General features: G+C 42.0%; 1 protein-coding gene across 3 annotated transcripts in view; it reads right to left on the bottom strand.

The window, feature by feature from the left end:
• The window catches only part of LOC148013668 (calcineurin B-like protein 3), a 132,280-nt gene that overhangs the window by 54,860 nt on the left and 64,979 nt on the right, over positions 1–12,441 (bottom strand). For 2 of the 3 annotated variants that reach the window (XM_087667557.1, XM_087667559.1), the window contains 2 exons: positions 6,759–6,818; positions 4,823–4,931 (listed from right to left, as the gene is read on the bottom strand). In XM_087667557.1, the coding sequence (XP_087523683.1) occupies positions 4,823–4,931; positions 6,759–6,818 (169 nt within the window). Of the gene's footprint in view, positions 1–4,822; positions 4,932–6,758; positions 6,819–9,897; positions 10,078–12,441 lie in introns of all 3 variants that reach the window. The other variant, XM_087667558.1, reaches the window with a different exon arrangement.

Raw genomic sequence — 12,441 nt, 5'->3', positions numbered from 1 at the left:
TCCACATGACATGCAAACTACTTTGGAGTCAGATATCCGTGAGGCGAAGGCTATGGATGTTTTGCTACACTTGCCCAAGGATAAAAGTCCCGGTTGGGATGGTCTCACCAATGAATTCTTTGAGGTTTTTGCTACCCGACTGGTGAAACCATTGAAGGCTATGTTTCAGCAGGTTTGGGAAACGGGGTTCATGTCTTCCTCATGGAAAGGACTTATCAAACTGCTTCCAAAAGTTCCTTCGCCGTCTATGTTGAATCATTGGCGACCAATTTCTTTGATGGGTTCTATGTATAAAATCTTTTCCAAAGTGATGGCGAATCGGCTCCATAAGCATCTTCCTGCCATTGTGCATCCCCTTCAATATGGTTTCATTAAGGGCCAAAACATTCTGCATAATGTCTTAAATGTGCAAATGGCTATTGACTATGCAAGGCACTCTAATTAGGAGGTTATATTGATTCAATTGGACCTGGAAAAGGCTTTTGATTATTTAGACTGGTCTTTCATTGCAGAACTTATGTCTATTATGGGCTTTGGTACTCGGATGTCTCATTTGATCTACACCATTAGTGCTTGCGGCTTCTTCGCGAGTTATGCTGAATGGTGGTGTTACCGGGCCATTTGTCCTTGCACGCTCTGTGAGACAGGGTTGCCCTTTGAGTCCTCTCTTTTTCACCTTTGCAACTCATCCGGTTCTTTCGATGTTATCTCATATGGCAACTTCTACTCAGTTGGCTAGATTGTCTCTTCCTTTTGGACAGCACTTCATTAGTCAATCCTTGGCTGATGACAGCTTTATGATTTTGCGTGCGGACAAGGATAATCTTCGCAAAGCATTAGATGTTTGGACTCTCTTTGGTCATGCTTCTGGTCTTCATATCAATGCTTTGAAATCAGCCATTCTCAGTTGCACGGAGTCAGATTTGCAGTCATTGGACTGGCAAGGAATGGTTGTTCCCCGTGGTTCCATTGTCAGGCATCTTGGGTACCCTTTGGGCGTTGATGTTAGGCCAAAGCAACTACTAGAGTGGATTTCACAGAAACTAGCAGCTAAGTTTCTGTATTGGAAGTCACAGGCTTGGCCCTTCCATGTTCGCCTCAAAGTGGCTCAGACAATTATGTTGCCAATGCTCACATATTTCTTACCATTGCTGCCTTGGACTACTACTACATTGAATGCTCTTACTTAGTACATTCGTTTCATGTTATGGAAGAAGGATTCCTAGCATGCAGGCATTTCATGGATTTCTTGGTCGCATGCATGTATCCCCAAACGCATGGGTGGCGGGGCTATTTTGGATGCCGAAACTCATATACTGGCACTCCGTTGGTCTCTTTTTCGTGCTATGTGCTTAGATCATCACCCGTGGGTCTTTATAGCCCGTTACTTTCTTAAGGAGCACGGGCTTGTGCATGGTAATACCCAAATTCGGAGCTCCTGGTGGCATGTTCTTAATGCAGACTCTCGGTTTTCTAGTCCTTCATCCTCCCTGCTTGCTCATTTGGTATGTTCCTGGAAATTGATTCTCCAAAAGGCTCAGTGGCATCCAGCGGAGGACCGCTTAGCTACTAACTCTTTTCAACTGGAATTGTTGGCAGCCTCGCGATTACTTTCTTGGGAAGGCAAACATGAGCTCAGACCAAAATTTAACCGCATGGCACGTTTGGGCTTGACTTCAGTTGCAGATGCCACCCTTGCCAGCCGCAATGTGTTGATATCGTTTCGTACAGCCAGGAGGCTTTTCAGGATCCCTCATGGATACCGTGATTTATGGGGACAGCTTTTGATGGTGCTCCAGAGCAGACCCCTTGCTTCGGATCATCCTTGGCAGGACTGGGACCTTGCAGGCCGGCTGAATTTGAAAAAGGCCTCAGCTAACCAGGTGTATCATCTTCTGATTAAAGATCATCAATGGCTGGTCACTAAAGCTAATATTGTATGGGGATTGCGTAAATCTCAGTCATGGTGGAAGGTAACTGTGATGGAGGGTTGGTTGAACAAGACACCTTTCAAATGCAAGGTCTTTCTTTGGAGGGTGATGATTGGTGGTCTTCCTCTTGCTTCAGCCCTTTCCAAGCATCGAATCTCCAACGGCAATTGTTTCTTTTGCACCACTAGTGTGGAATCGGCCCGTCATCGATTTATTTCTTGCCCTCTTGCTAAGAAAATCTGGTCACTCTTGTTAGCAGTTTGGCGAGCAGTGGTTGGTTTCTCGCTAAGCCCTTTTGATTGGGTTTTTGTGCGGCCTAAATACCCCACACTGGCTCAGTCGCATATGAAGATCTTGTTTCACTTTCTCAGATACTGGGGCTGTTGGCACAATTGGACCATTCGGTATGCTTTTCTATTTGATTCAGCCTCTAATGTTCAGGGACATATTGCTAGGCTTAAAGGTCTCTTGCATTGGCAGATAGATCTCATTCAGCACTCTGACTTACTCCCTCGGGAGGACTTACTTCCCTGGCATATGGCAATTTCCTCTGCGTCTTTGCCATGACTTTTGTAACTCTTTTGTCGTTTAGTACTTTATAAATATAACATCCATTACGAAAAAAAAAAGAGAGAGGGGCAATGGAGATGGGTGAACATGTGGTAGGAGTGTGACACAAGCAAAAATAAAAAATTAGAAAAAAACGTCAATTTTTGGTCAACAGGCTTCGAACGGCCGTTCCAAACAAGGAACGGCAAGGAATAGTAGGGAATGGCCTTGGGAACGGCAGGGAACGTTCCCTGGCCGTTTCACCTCCTTGGAGGGTTTGGAACGCATTAGGCCGGAACAGCAGTTCCCTGTTTCTATGGGGACAAGGATGGGGGATGGGGAATGGGGAATGGGGAGGAATTTTCCATTACTTGTGACTATATAGTTGCATGGAATGGGACGTGGGATGGAAAGAAGCTACCGTCCTCACAATGCTCAAGTCCAAAAATGACTGTCACTTGTGACTACGTATAATTGTGCATTAAGCCCTAATTTTAATCTCCTCAAAACAGCCCCAAAAAATAATTAATGCAAAATTATCAAAAACAAATGGGTTATTTTTTATAGTAGGACAAATACATCTCCGTTCTTCTACAAATATGAGCCTGTGGTAGTGCATACTTAAATCCCTGGTTACACTAGCCAGCCAGCCTTCATCACTTTCATCCTCTCACTGCTGCCCACACCCCCTTTCCAAAGGACATCGCCAGTTCCTGGAAGATCTACAGAGTGCCTCCCATCATTCCACAAAGTCCTCGCCAGTAGACAATCTGATTTGGAGTCCTTCCACTGCTGCTGCTTCATCATCAGCTGGTTTCCCTGCTGCATACATCTTCAGTCCATCTAGGCAACCTGTTCCAAATGCTTAGCTGTTGTGTTTGCTCAATCTGCTTGCCATCAGTTGTCCAAGACTATCTCCAGCATTCATCTTCATCAGCCACACTGTTTTGCTGTTGTCACAGGCTGCCCAGCATCCAGACATCGTCCACGAGTTGTCATCATCTGCGCTTTGCTGTATGTGGTCTTCTAGCTGCCCTAGCTGTGTTTTCACCTCAAGCAGACCGCCCTGATATTTTCCCAGTCTGCTGCCTCTACACATAGTGCTGACATCATTGTGTCAGCTACATCTGCATTTTTCTGCCCCTGGACTGCATACAGAGCTGCCACCGTCATCTGACATCATGAAACCTATGTCTTCATTATCATTTGTTCATCATCATTTTTGGTCTTGTCATACACTTCACGTTTTCTGCATTTTCCATACCATTTGTTTACAGCATTAACATGTGTACTTCCATTGAAGTCTGTCCTGCTGCAAAACATAGGCAGCTGCAGCAAGATGGCTGAGCCTAGTGGCGAGGAACTTACCTAGAAGTGATCAGCAAACAGAAACATAGATGGTAACAAACTTGCAGGACCAAAAAAAGGTTTGTGACGTAGCAATCACAGACTTCAATGATGGGATAGCTCATGCAATGCACATCCCCCAATCTAGCTTGTTGATGGATTTTCTCACATTCTATATCCCATGCACTTCAAGCAAAGGAGCCACCTGCAGTTATCTATGCATACACACCTTTTTCTAGCAAAACAACTACCTCTGAATTATTGCAAATGGGGGCAGTGTGGCCTGTTCTTCATCATGCAATATTGGTAAGCCTCAGTGCATTTATACTCTGCATCCTTGACCTCCCATTCTACCAGTACCCTTTTAATCTCGGTTCTCTTTTGCCCCAGCATTAATAGAACCCCTTGTCATTATTTTTGGTTAGCAAGTAATATAGTTAGTTAGCCTCCCATTTTCTCACACTATGCCACATCTAGCACATAACCTCTCTTGCCTTGGGAAGTGGTCCAATAGAATGATCTATTATTCCTGTGAATTGGCATTCCTTGCATTGTTACTGACCTTATTACAGATAATTTGGGAATAAAGAAGTTTACCAAATTTATCAAAATGCATGAAGTTGTCATATCATTCGTCTTGAAAATCTGACTGCTTTATCAAACAAGAGTCCCATAGGTACCTCATCTACCAGTTTAAGATTCATCTTAAACTTTTGCCCCAAAAAAGGATTCCTAGATTTGAGTTTGTATTGTTAAAAACGGAACATTTTCAACTAAAAGCTAGTATCCGATACCTTCAGGAGATTTCAAAATGTATCCTTTTGTTACTTTCAAGGTTGCCATAATTGAGAAACATCTAAATTTGTTACAATAAGAAAGAACCCTCATTCGGTAAGATAGGAATTGTTGCACTTATACATCCATGGACTTCAATCTTTGCATGCTTAGACCTATGAATATATTCAGAACATTCAAAGGATTGGTTTGGGGCATACAGTCTACTTTTTGCTCAAAAGAAGCATTAGGATGGAACACTGACAGCTGCCTCACAAATTCTCCGAATCTGAGCACACCATTACCTTTTGTATCAAACAAAGTAAAGACCTACATCCACACAATGTCTAAAAATATGTTAACACCTCATTTTAGAAATATGTGTTAACAGGTATAAGCACCTCCTCCCCAAAAAAACAAAAATAAGCACACGCACACACAAAGGAAACATAATATCTGCCTTGTTCAATTACTAAAGAATGATCATGGATATTAACATATACTTTATCACATAATGGTTATGGAACATGGTAGATTTTGCACTCTAGACATAGACCATCAAAGGACCCAAAACGATAAATATATTCTAAATTTAGAAGGTTCATTATAGAAGTGTCAAATGCCTGTCTAGTTATTTGAGATTTAGACGCCTTGTATCTAGGAGCGTGGTTTGGCATTATATGACCAGCAGACCAGTCATTCTAACAGCCCTTGTGCTAGACTTTTTACCTTAAGAGCAGCCAGCCTGGGAGAGGTTTATTCCCCTACGATTATTTCATGTAGTTATGGGGTTTCTTGTACTGCTTTTTGCCTTTGTGATGTTTACAGATCTTGGAAAAGGCAAAATGTCAAAAAAAAGACAAAGAATCATCAACATGGAAATAAGACGTGCATTTGGAAATGTGACGCTTGAACTTCTCTTATAGGTTGTATTTATGTGGGTAGAAGATAAAAAGAGATATTGAAGCCAACGCAAAAAGATCAAGGTTAGAAGATGTCAAAACTTTGGGTTTCAACTTGTTGGGCTCAAAACTTTTATTCTAAGGTGCCAAAAAAAGCATGTTCAGGTTGGAGCTTCTTGCTTGTATGGAACTAAAGCCGTCACAACAAGAAGAGCTGCAGCACCCAAGGTAAAAAAGCAACCAAAATAAAAATAATCAAATGCCGAAGAACATTAGACATGTGGGAATGAATGATAACTCTTGAATAAAGGAACACTCACCTAAGGTAACAAAATAAGAGCTTAATAAGGCAACAATCATACATTTATATGAAGAAAAAGGATATGGTATTGGGCAAAAACATAATGGTGCCTTCCATAACCTCTCTCCAGATTTTATCTAAGCCCAAGGCACAATATTATAAAACAGCTTTACTTAACCAATTCATTCACTTGTAAGGTGACACATTTCATGTTATTGCAACATGCTCTAAAGTTCATTGCTGAATTTATGAACAGTTGTCAGTATCTATATCCAATCTAGAGCTCAGTTGCCACTGAGAGACCATATTGAGAGACAGGAAACTAGTGCACCCTGAACCACTCCAACAGAAAGCCATGACCAAATTTTTCAGAGCCAGCACAAGATTTTCAGAGTCTTTCTGCACAAGATTTTCAAAGAAGTGACATCAACAAGAGACATGCACATTTTGAACTATAAATGTCTACCTAATCATTGTCAAGATTGTGTTCATAGGGTTAACTTAAAATTTGCATAATCTCAGTCCAATTAATGCCCTGAAAATTTTTCCAATCCAGAGATGAATTCACGACTTGGGCTAAAGGGAACAGCTAGCCAAGAAGCTTGCCAGTGGCAACAAGGGATCAGCCTTTGTCCCGAGAGTTGTTCCTGGGTCCCAAGCCTTAAATAAGGTGCATTCCTGCTTTCCTCCTCCAAGCCTTCAGAGCCGCTGAAAGAATGGGGAAGAATTGATGTGTATTTGGCATCAAAACTTTACTGCTACAATATATCTTCATCAAAACAAAAAAGGAAAACCCTTGTATGGCTCCTGCATCCAACTTGTATTCCGTCACTCGTTTTTACATGAGCACAGAGATAAAACATTATAAGCCAATATATCCAATGGTGATTCTTAATGTAATCGATGGTTAGCCTCTTCACTCTGATTTTAAAAAAACACAGTAAAAGCACTCACTCGATCTGCAAATAAGCTATTCTTCTTTGTTGTTTTAAAAAGGGCAAGCTGAAACTCCTCCTGGAGTTGGACAAAGAAAGAATAACAAGAAGACACAACTGAATTAGATTACAAGCAAGCAACATATCATACAGCTGCACCAAAACCAAAAACAATATTTTGCAGATGTAATAATGGATGCAACTTTCCAGAACAGTTTTCCAGGATCCCAAATTCTATATGAAGCAGTTAAAGTTTCTTGTTACAAACAATCATTATGTAATGATTGATCAGCATCAAACATAATGCAGATGAGATATTTGATACATCTAGTATCTTAGAGTGTCCAGATAAAGCAGCTAGAAGTTTCTTTGTTACAATCTGCCAAAATTACAGTTAGTTGTGCAGTTTGATAAAATGCACGCACAGAAAAGGTTTTGATGATATAAGACAAATGCCAAAATAATTGTATTCATATGTGGTTCAACTGCAATGATAAATTTAATTTGACAGAACACTGCAAACACAAGAGAAACCAGTTTATAATACTGTGCCCTATGTGGTGACAAAGCTGAGGTCTTCTCAATGACAATAACAATTGCTGCTTCCATCTGCTAATCTCTCAAGCCTACATGCACACCCTTTTCACCCCACTGCAACTTTCTTTCCTCCTAAGCTCCACTCACAATCAGCCTACCTCCAGCTCCAAGAATCTCCCCCTTTTGTTTGTCTGCTCTCTGCCTATCCTGCATTCTCCTTTTCAACACTTGTCCATCCCTTCCATACCCAGCCCACAAGCCCATTAATTCATGTTATTTCCATCCCCACCCCTCCAACCCCTTTGATCCTCCATCCTCTTCTCCTTCTACCAGCCCCCACTTTGTTTGCGTTGTGAGGCTTTTTCCTTGAAGGCCAAACCAGACTAAAGAGGGACTGGTGTAACATGGACTGGCTCCAACAAGTGACCGAAGGAATGGTTCTATGCCTCTTCACAAGATGAATTTGGATGGCTTTAGCAGCTAGTTTTTTTGTGTTTTGGTAGGAGAGAATCCCTAGGTTTTCTTGCATGACTAGCAGGGTTTTTTCCTCAATCTACGAATATTTATAGGAGTTCTCAGTTCTCGCTAGGTGCATGGACTATGATTTGGGTACTGAGATTGGAGCTCTAATATCTTGACAGCAGCAGGAGGTATATCATCATGGAGTCGTTTGTTGCACTACATTCATCACCAACATAGGACAGAAGAGAGAGCACTGCATAAGAAAAGAACTCAGAGATGTGCTCAGGAAATGGAATCCATATACCAAAGATGAGATAGTCGCCTACAATAGTGAGTCACTTGCTGTGTGGGCACAAACATTGGCACCGGCTCCTCTCTTGAACAGGAACTCCACCTCGTGAATGATGATAATGAAGACAAGGAGGAACTGCACTATAAATAGGCATGAAATAGGCCTGAAATAGCAGCTGATCGATCAGCATTAGATGCTGGCCAACTGGCATAAAATGCCACAAATAAATCACAACAATAATGCCTAAAATAAGGACAATGTACCCAATCCTAACAAGAATGCACAAACTCACACATGAGCTGACAATCTTGCTAACAAGATGGTGAGGCAATAGTGTAGGAGTAATGGCGACAGCCTCCTGTGCCCCCGCACAATGTAAACACAGCACAATAGTGGTCACCTACAGCTAGGGATGAACACCTAGCAACAAACACAAGATTGGGAGTGACTGGATCAGCAAGTGAAAGCTGGACAGAGGAGATGGAGGTTGGAAAGTGCCAAATGGTAGCAAACAACAAGGGGAAGCTCTCACTAAGATGTCCCCTGTGAACGGGTGTGGACAGCAAAGCTATAGCTCCTGAAACTTGCAAAAACGAGATTGAGGCTGAATGGAAGGCAGCATGCCTATTTATAGAAAGTTTCAAGCCCTTGCACCATGCAATTTTGAAAACTTTCTCAAACCGTGCACCATTTTAGGGTTTTGATTAATGAAGCATTTTTTGGATTGCTTAAGTGGCTAATTCAATATGTAATGTTAATGTTAGCTCAACAACCCCTCTCAGGTCCAAAAACTAAACTAGAAAAGAAGGCCAACCCAAATTTTTAGTTCTTATGTGTTTTTACTCCAAGGCATCCCACCCCAAAGCAGCCAAGGCATCAGACAAAGAATACACGGTGGCTGTCCAATGGCCTACCAATACTACAAAGGCAATGGTTATCATACAAAGGAAGTCCAGTGGTCATTCCAGAGAGGCCACGGCATCGGACAAAGGGTACACGTCGGTTGCCTAGTAGCTTACCAAGTCCTACAAAGGCAGATTGAACCACACTGAACTTTTTTCTTTTTTGGAGATGGTTTGATAATAATTGTTTCAAAAAAAAGAGGTGGATGTCGATTAAGTAACGGACAGGAGACTAGTAGCCAAACCCAAAGGCTTTCACAAAATAAACAAGCTATCACTACCACTACTAGATATCGATGACGAAGGAATAAGCGAGTGGAGTGTAGCAAATATAGGGGGTATATGGAGAGACAAAAAATATTTATGGAAAGAACGCTAGCAAGGCTAAACAAGAAAGAAAAACTACCATGTGCAATGCCACGAATATGGTGGATCCAAAGTCGACCATAAAAAATGATATGCAACGGTGCCACTTGGACAGTGCCCTCGCAGGAGAATTGTTCACTTGTTCAAGTACCCTTTTACAATCATGTCATTCCAATGATATAGAAGAAGATTCAAAGTAAAATATACAATATTGTCTGAAAAAGAAACTGTAAACAACATCTTGTTACCACCAAGAGAAGAAAGCCCCTCTCTCTCAAAATGGAAGGGAAAGCTAGAGGGAAGCACCTTCTTCCCATCAATCTGAAGGAGTAGAGGAGGGTATACCCAAGCCAATCCTAGGTAGAATATATTGCAACACCGATTGATTAACCACCTTGGTCAAGATGTCTACAAAGTTGTCAGAGGAAGGCACAGACTCTTAAGTGTATGGTGCCTAGCTCAACCTACACTCTAGTGAAGTGAAAGTAGATCCCCACATGCAACATCCGTGGTGTAATGATCAGATTATCCACAAGGGCAATGACACTCTAGTTGTCACAACAGACAATGGTGGAAGCGTCACAAGGAAAATATAATACCGCCAGTAAACTCCTTAAGTAGATAGCCTCCATGGTACCATCAAAAAGAGTCCGATACTCAGCCTCGATCGTTAAAGCGCTAACCATCTCCTACGATAGGTGTCGTGCCTGAGGTAAAAAGGTAGCCTCCATGGGAACATTGGATATCAAGGTCTCCTGTCTAGCAAAGTCAATGTACCCCTGCAAACATAAACTAGATCCATAAGTTGGGCCATAAGAATAGGTACAACACAAATATCTAAAAACACGAATGCATGCAATTCAATGTGACATCCTAGATGTAGTGAAATATTAACTAAAGCAAACTAATTGAGTAAGCTAAATTTGGCCTAGTGTAAATCAACCAAAGAAGCTTCCTTACCACAGACCTATAGGTGTGCTCTAACCAAGGATATCCTTAAAAAGATGGATAATGGAATCAAGAGGCATGGCCACAAGCTATGTCTGAACCATACAATACTGGTCCACTAAACTGAAGAGCATACTTTTGCCGTGACATAAAAATACTACCCCCAAATCAAACAACCTCCATCCCAAAAAAATAAGACAGCAAACCAAGGTCTGTCATCTCAAAAGTAGAGCAAAGCTGGGCCTTTACTCCTACTATCGCAGCAAAATCTGAGCCCCTGATAAGTAAATCATCTACATACAGCAAGCTATAGCTGACCCCGACCATGGTGCTTGTTTCAGCCCATAAAGAGCTTTCTACAAGCGAAAGACCTTATCTTTCCAATCAACAAAAGAAAATCCAAGAGTCTGCTCCACATAGACTTCCTCCTCCAAATAACCATTCAAAAAGGTACTTTTGACATCCATTTGATAGATCAGCCAACCATGGTGAGCAACTAGCATAACCAACAAACAAAATTATGTCAACCGCATAGCAGGAGCAAAGATCCTTTCATAGTCAATACCTTGCTTCTATTGAAACCCTTGCACCATAAGACAAGCCTTGTATTTTGTCTACAGTCCCATCAGCTTTTAGCTTAGTCCTAAAAATCCACTTTGTCCCGATGACTTTCTTCTGGCTCGGATGATCCACCAAGGTCCAAGTCTCATTCTTGTCGATCCTTTCTAGCTTATTTTCCATGGCCTCTCACCATTGGGGATGCTAAAGAGCCTCCTACCAACTATCCAACTCAGAATGCACCATATAATCAGCTATAAACAGCGATGCAAATAAAGCCTGAGGTGCAAGCTGGGTAGATCTTCTAGGGCCCTCCGGAGTGGAATTGGGTGAAAGGACCCCTGAACCCCACATGGTTTGCCGGTACCAATAAGGTAACAGGTCTCGTGGAGGTGGCCGCAGAGGTAAAGAGTCTGCAGGTGGGTCAAGAGCAGGAAGTAGACCCGGCTCAGAAGACACTATCTCAGAAGGAACAATGTGAGAAAAGGGCGCATAATTTAGTATAGAAGATTGCACAATGTCCCTCTCATCAAACACTACATCTCTCCCAACGATCACTTTGTTTGTCCAAGGATCAAACGGACGGTAAACTTTCGCTTTAGAGGAGTATTCTATAAAAATCAAAAGATTAGCTCGAGGAGTGAGCTTGCTTATTTTATCATCAGGGGTGTGCATATAAGCACAACTTCCAAAGACTTTAAAGTGTAAAACTACAAGCCGAGAGCCAAAGAATGCCTCGCATGGAGTCCTCTAGAAACAGTCGCATGTTGGGCACTAGTTAAGGATGTACACCAAAGTGTTAATCGCCTCGACCCAAAGGGGCTTGGGAAGCTCTGCTGCGAGCAACATAGAGTGTGCCATGTTCATGATGGTTCGGTTCCTACACTCTACAACTCCATTCTGTGAGGAAGAGTTGGTAGAGGTAAGTTGGCGTAAAATACCATGCTCCTATAGAAACTCGAAAAAATCATGGTGGGAGGTGAACTCACCCCCACTATCACTCCTCATGCATCCTATACAACGACAAGTCTAGTTATGCACCTGCGACACCCAAGCATAAAAATATATGAAGGCATCAAACTTATGCTTGAGAAAGTGCACCCACACATAACAAGAATGATCATCTAGAATCAAAAAGAACTACAGTGCACCATTTCAGACAGTGGTCGATGTCAGTCCACAAAGATCAACATGAATTAATCTAAGAGGCACCTCATCTCTATATGTAGATTGCTAAGGGAATGGGATACGGTGCTATTTTCCAAGTTGACAAGCTTTATAGACATCCCACGATAGCTTTAAGCAAGAAAGGCCATCAACCATTTATCGACATGACAACTCATAAAGAGAGTCATATCCGAGATGTTCTAAGAGAAAATGTCAAAAACGCTCAATGCTCAAAGACTCCCATGTAGCGGCGAGAGGCTAGAAGCAATGGAACTTAGAGCCCTCGGCTATAGGCTCAAAAAGAAACTGTCATGTGGCACAGGCTACTAGGTTGTGCCTCACCGCAAGCAATCACTAAACCAGTCTACGAGCCAAGGACCGCAACTGTGGTTGTTGTGAAGAAGATTGCTTGACCCAACCAGTAAAGCTGTTGAACGAATAACAAGTTCACCCTAAGCTAGAGGACATTA

The sequence above is a fragment of the Lygodium microphyllum genome, chromosome 26, assembly GCF_053477565.2.
Source record: "Lygodium microphyllum isolate KBCC chromosome 26, Lygodium_microphyllum_v1.1.10, whole genome shotgun sequence".
In the NCBI taxonomy this organism is placed as follows: Eukaryota; Viridiplantae; Streptophyta; class Polypodiopsida; order Schizaeales; family Lygodiaceae; genus Lygodium; species Lygodium microphyllum.
Note: the sequence above shows the minus strand (reverse complement) of the source record. Positions and strands in the feature narration are given on the sequence as shown.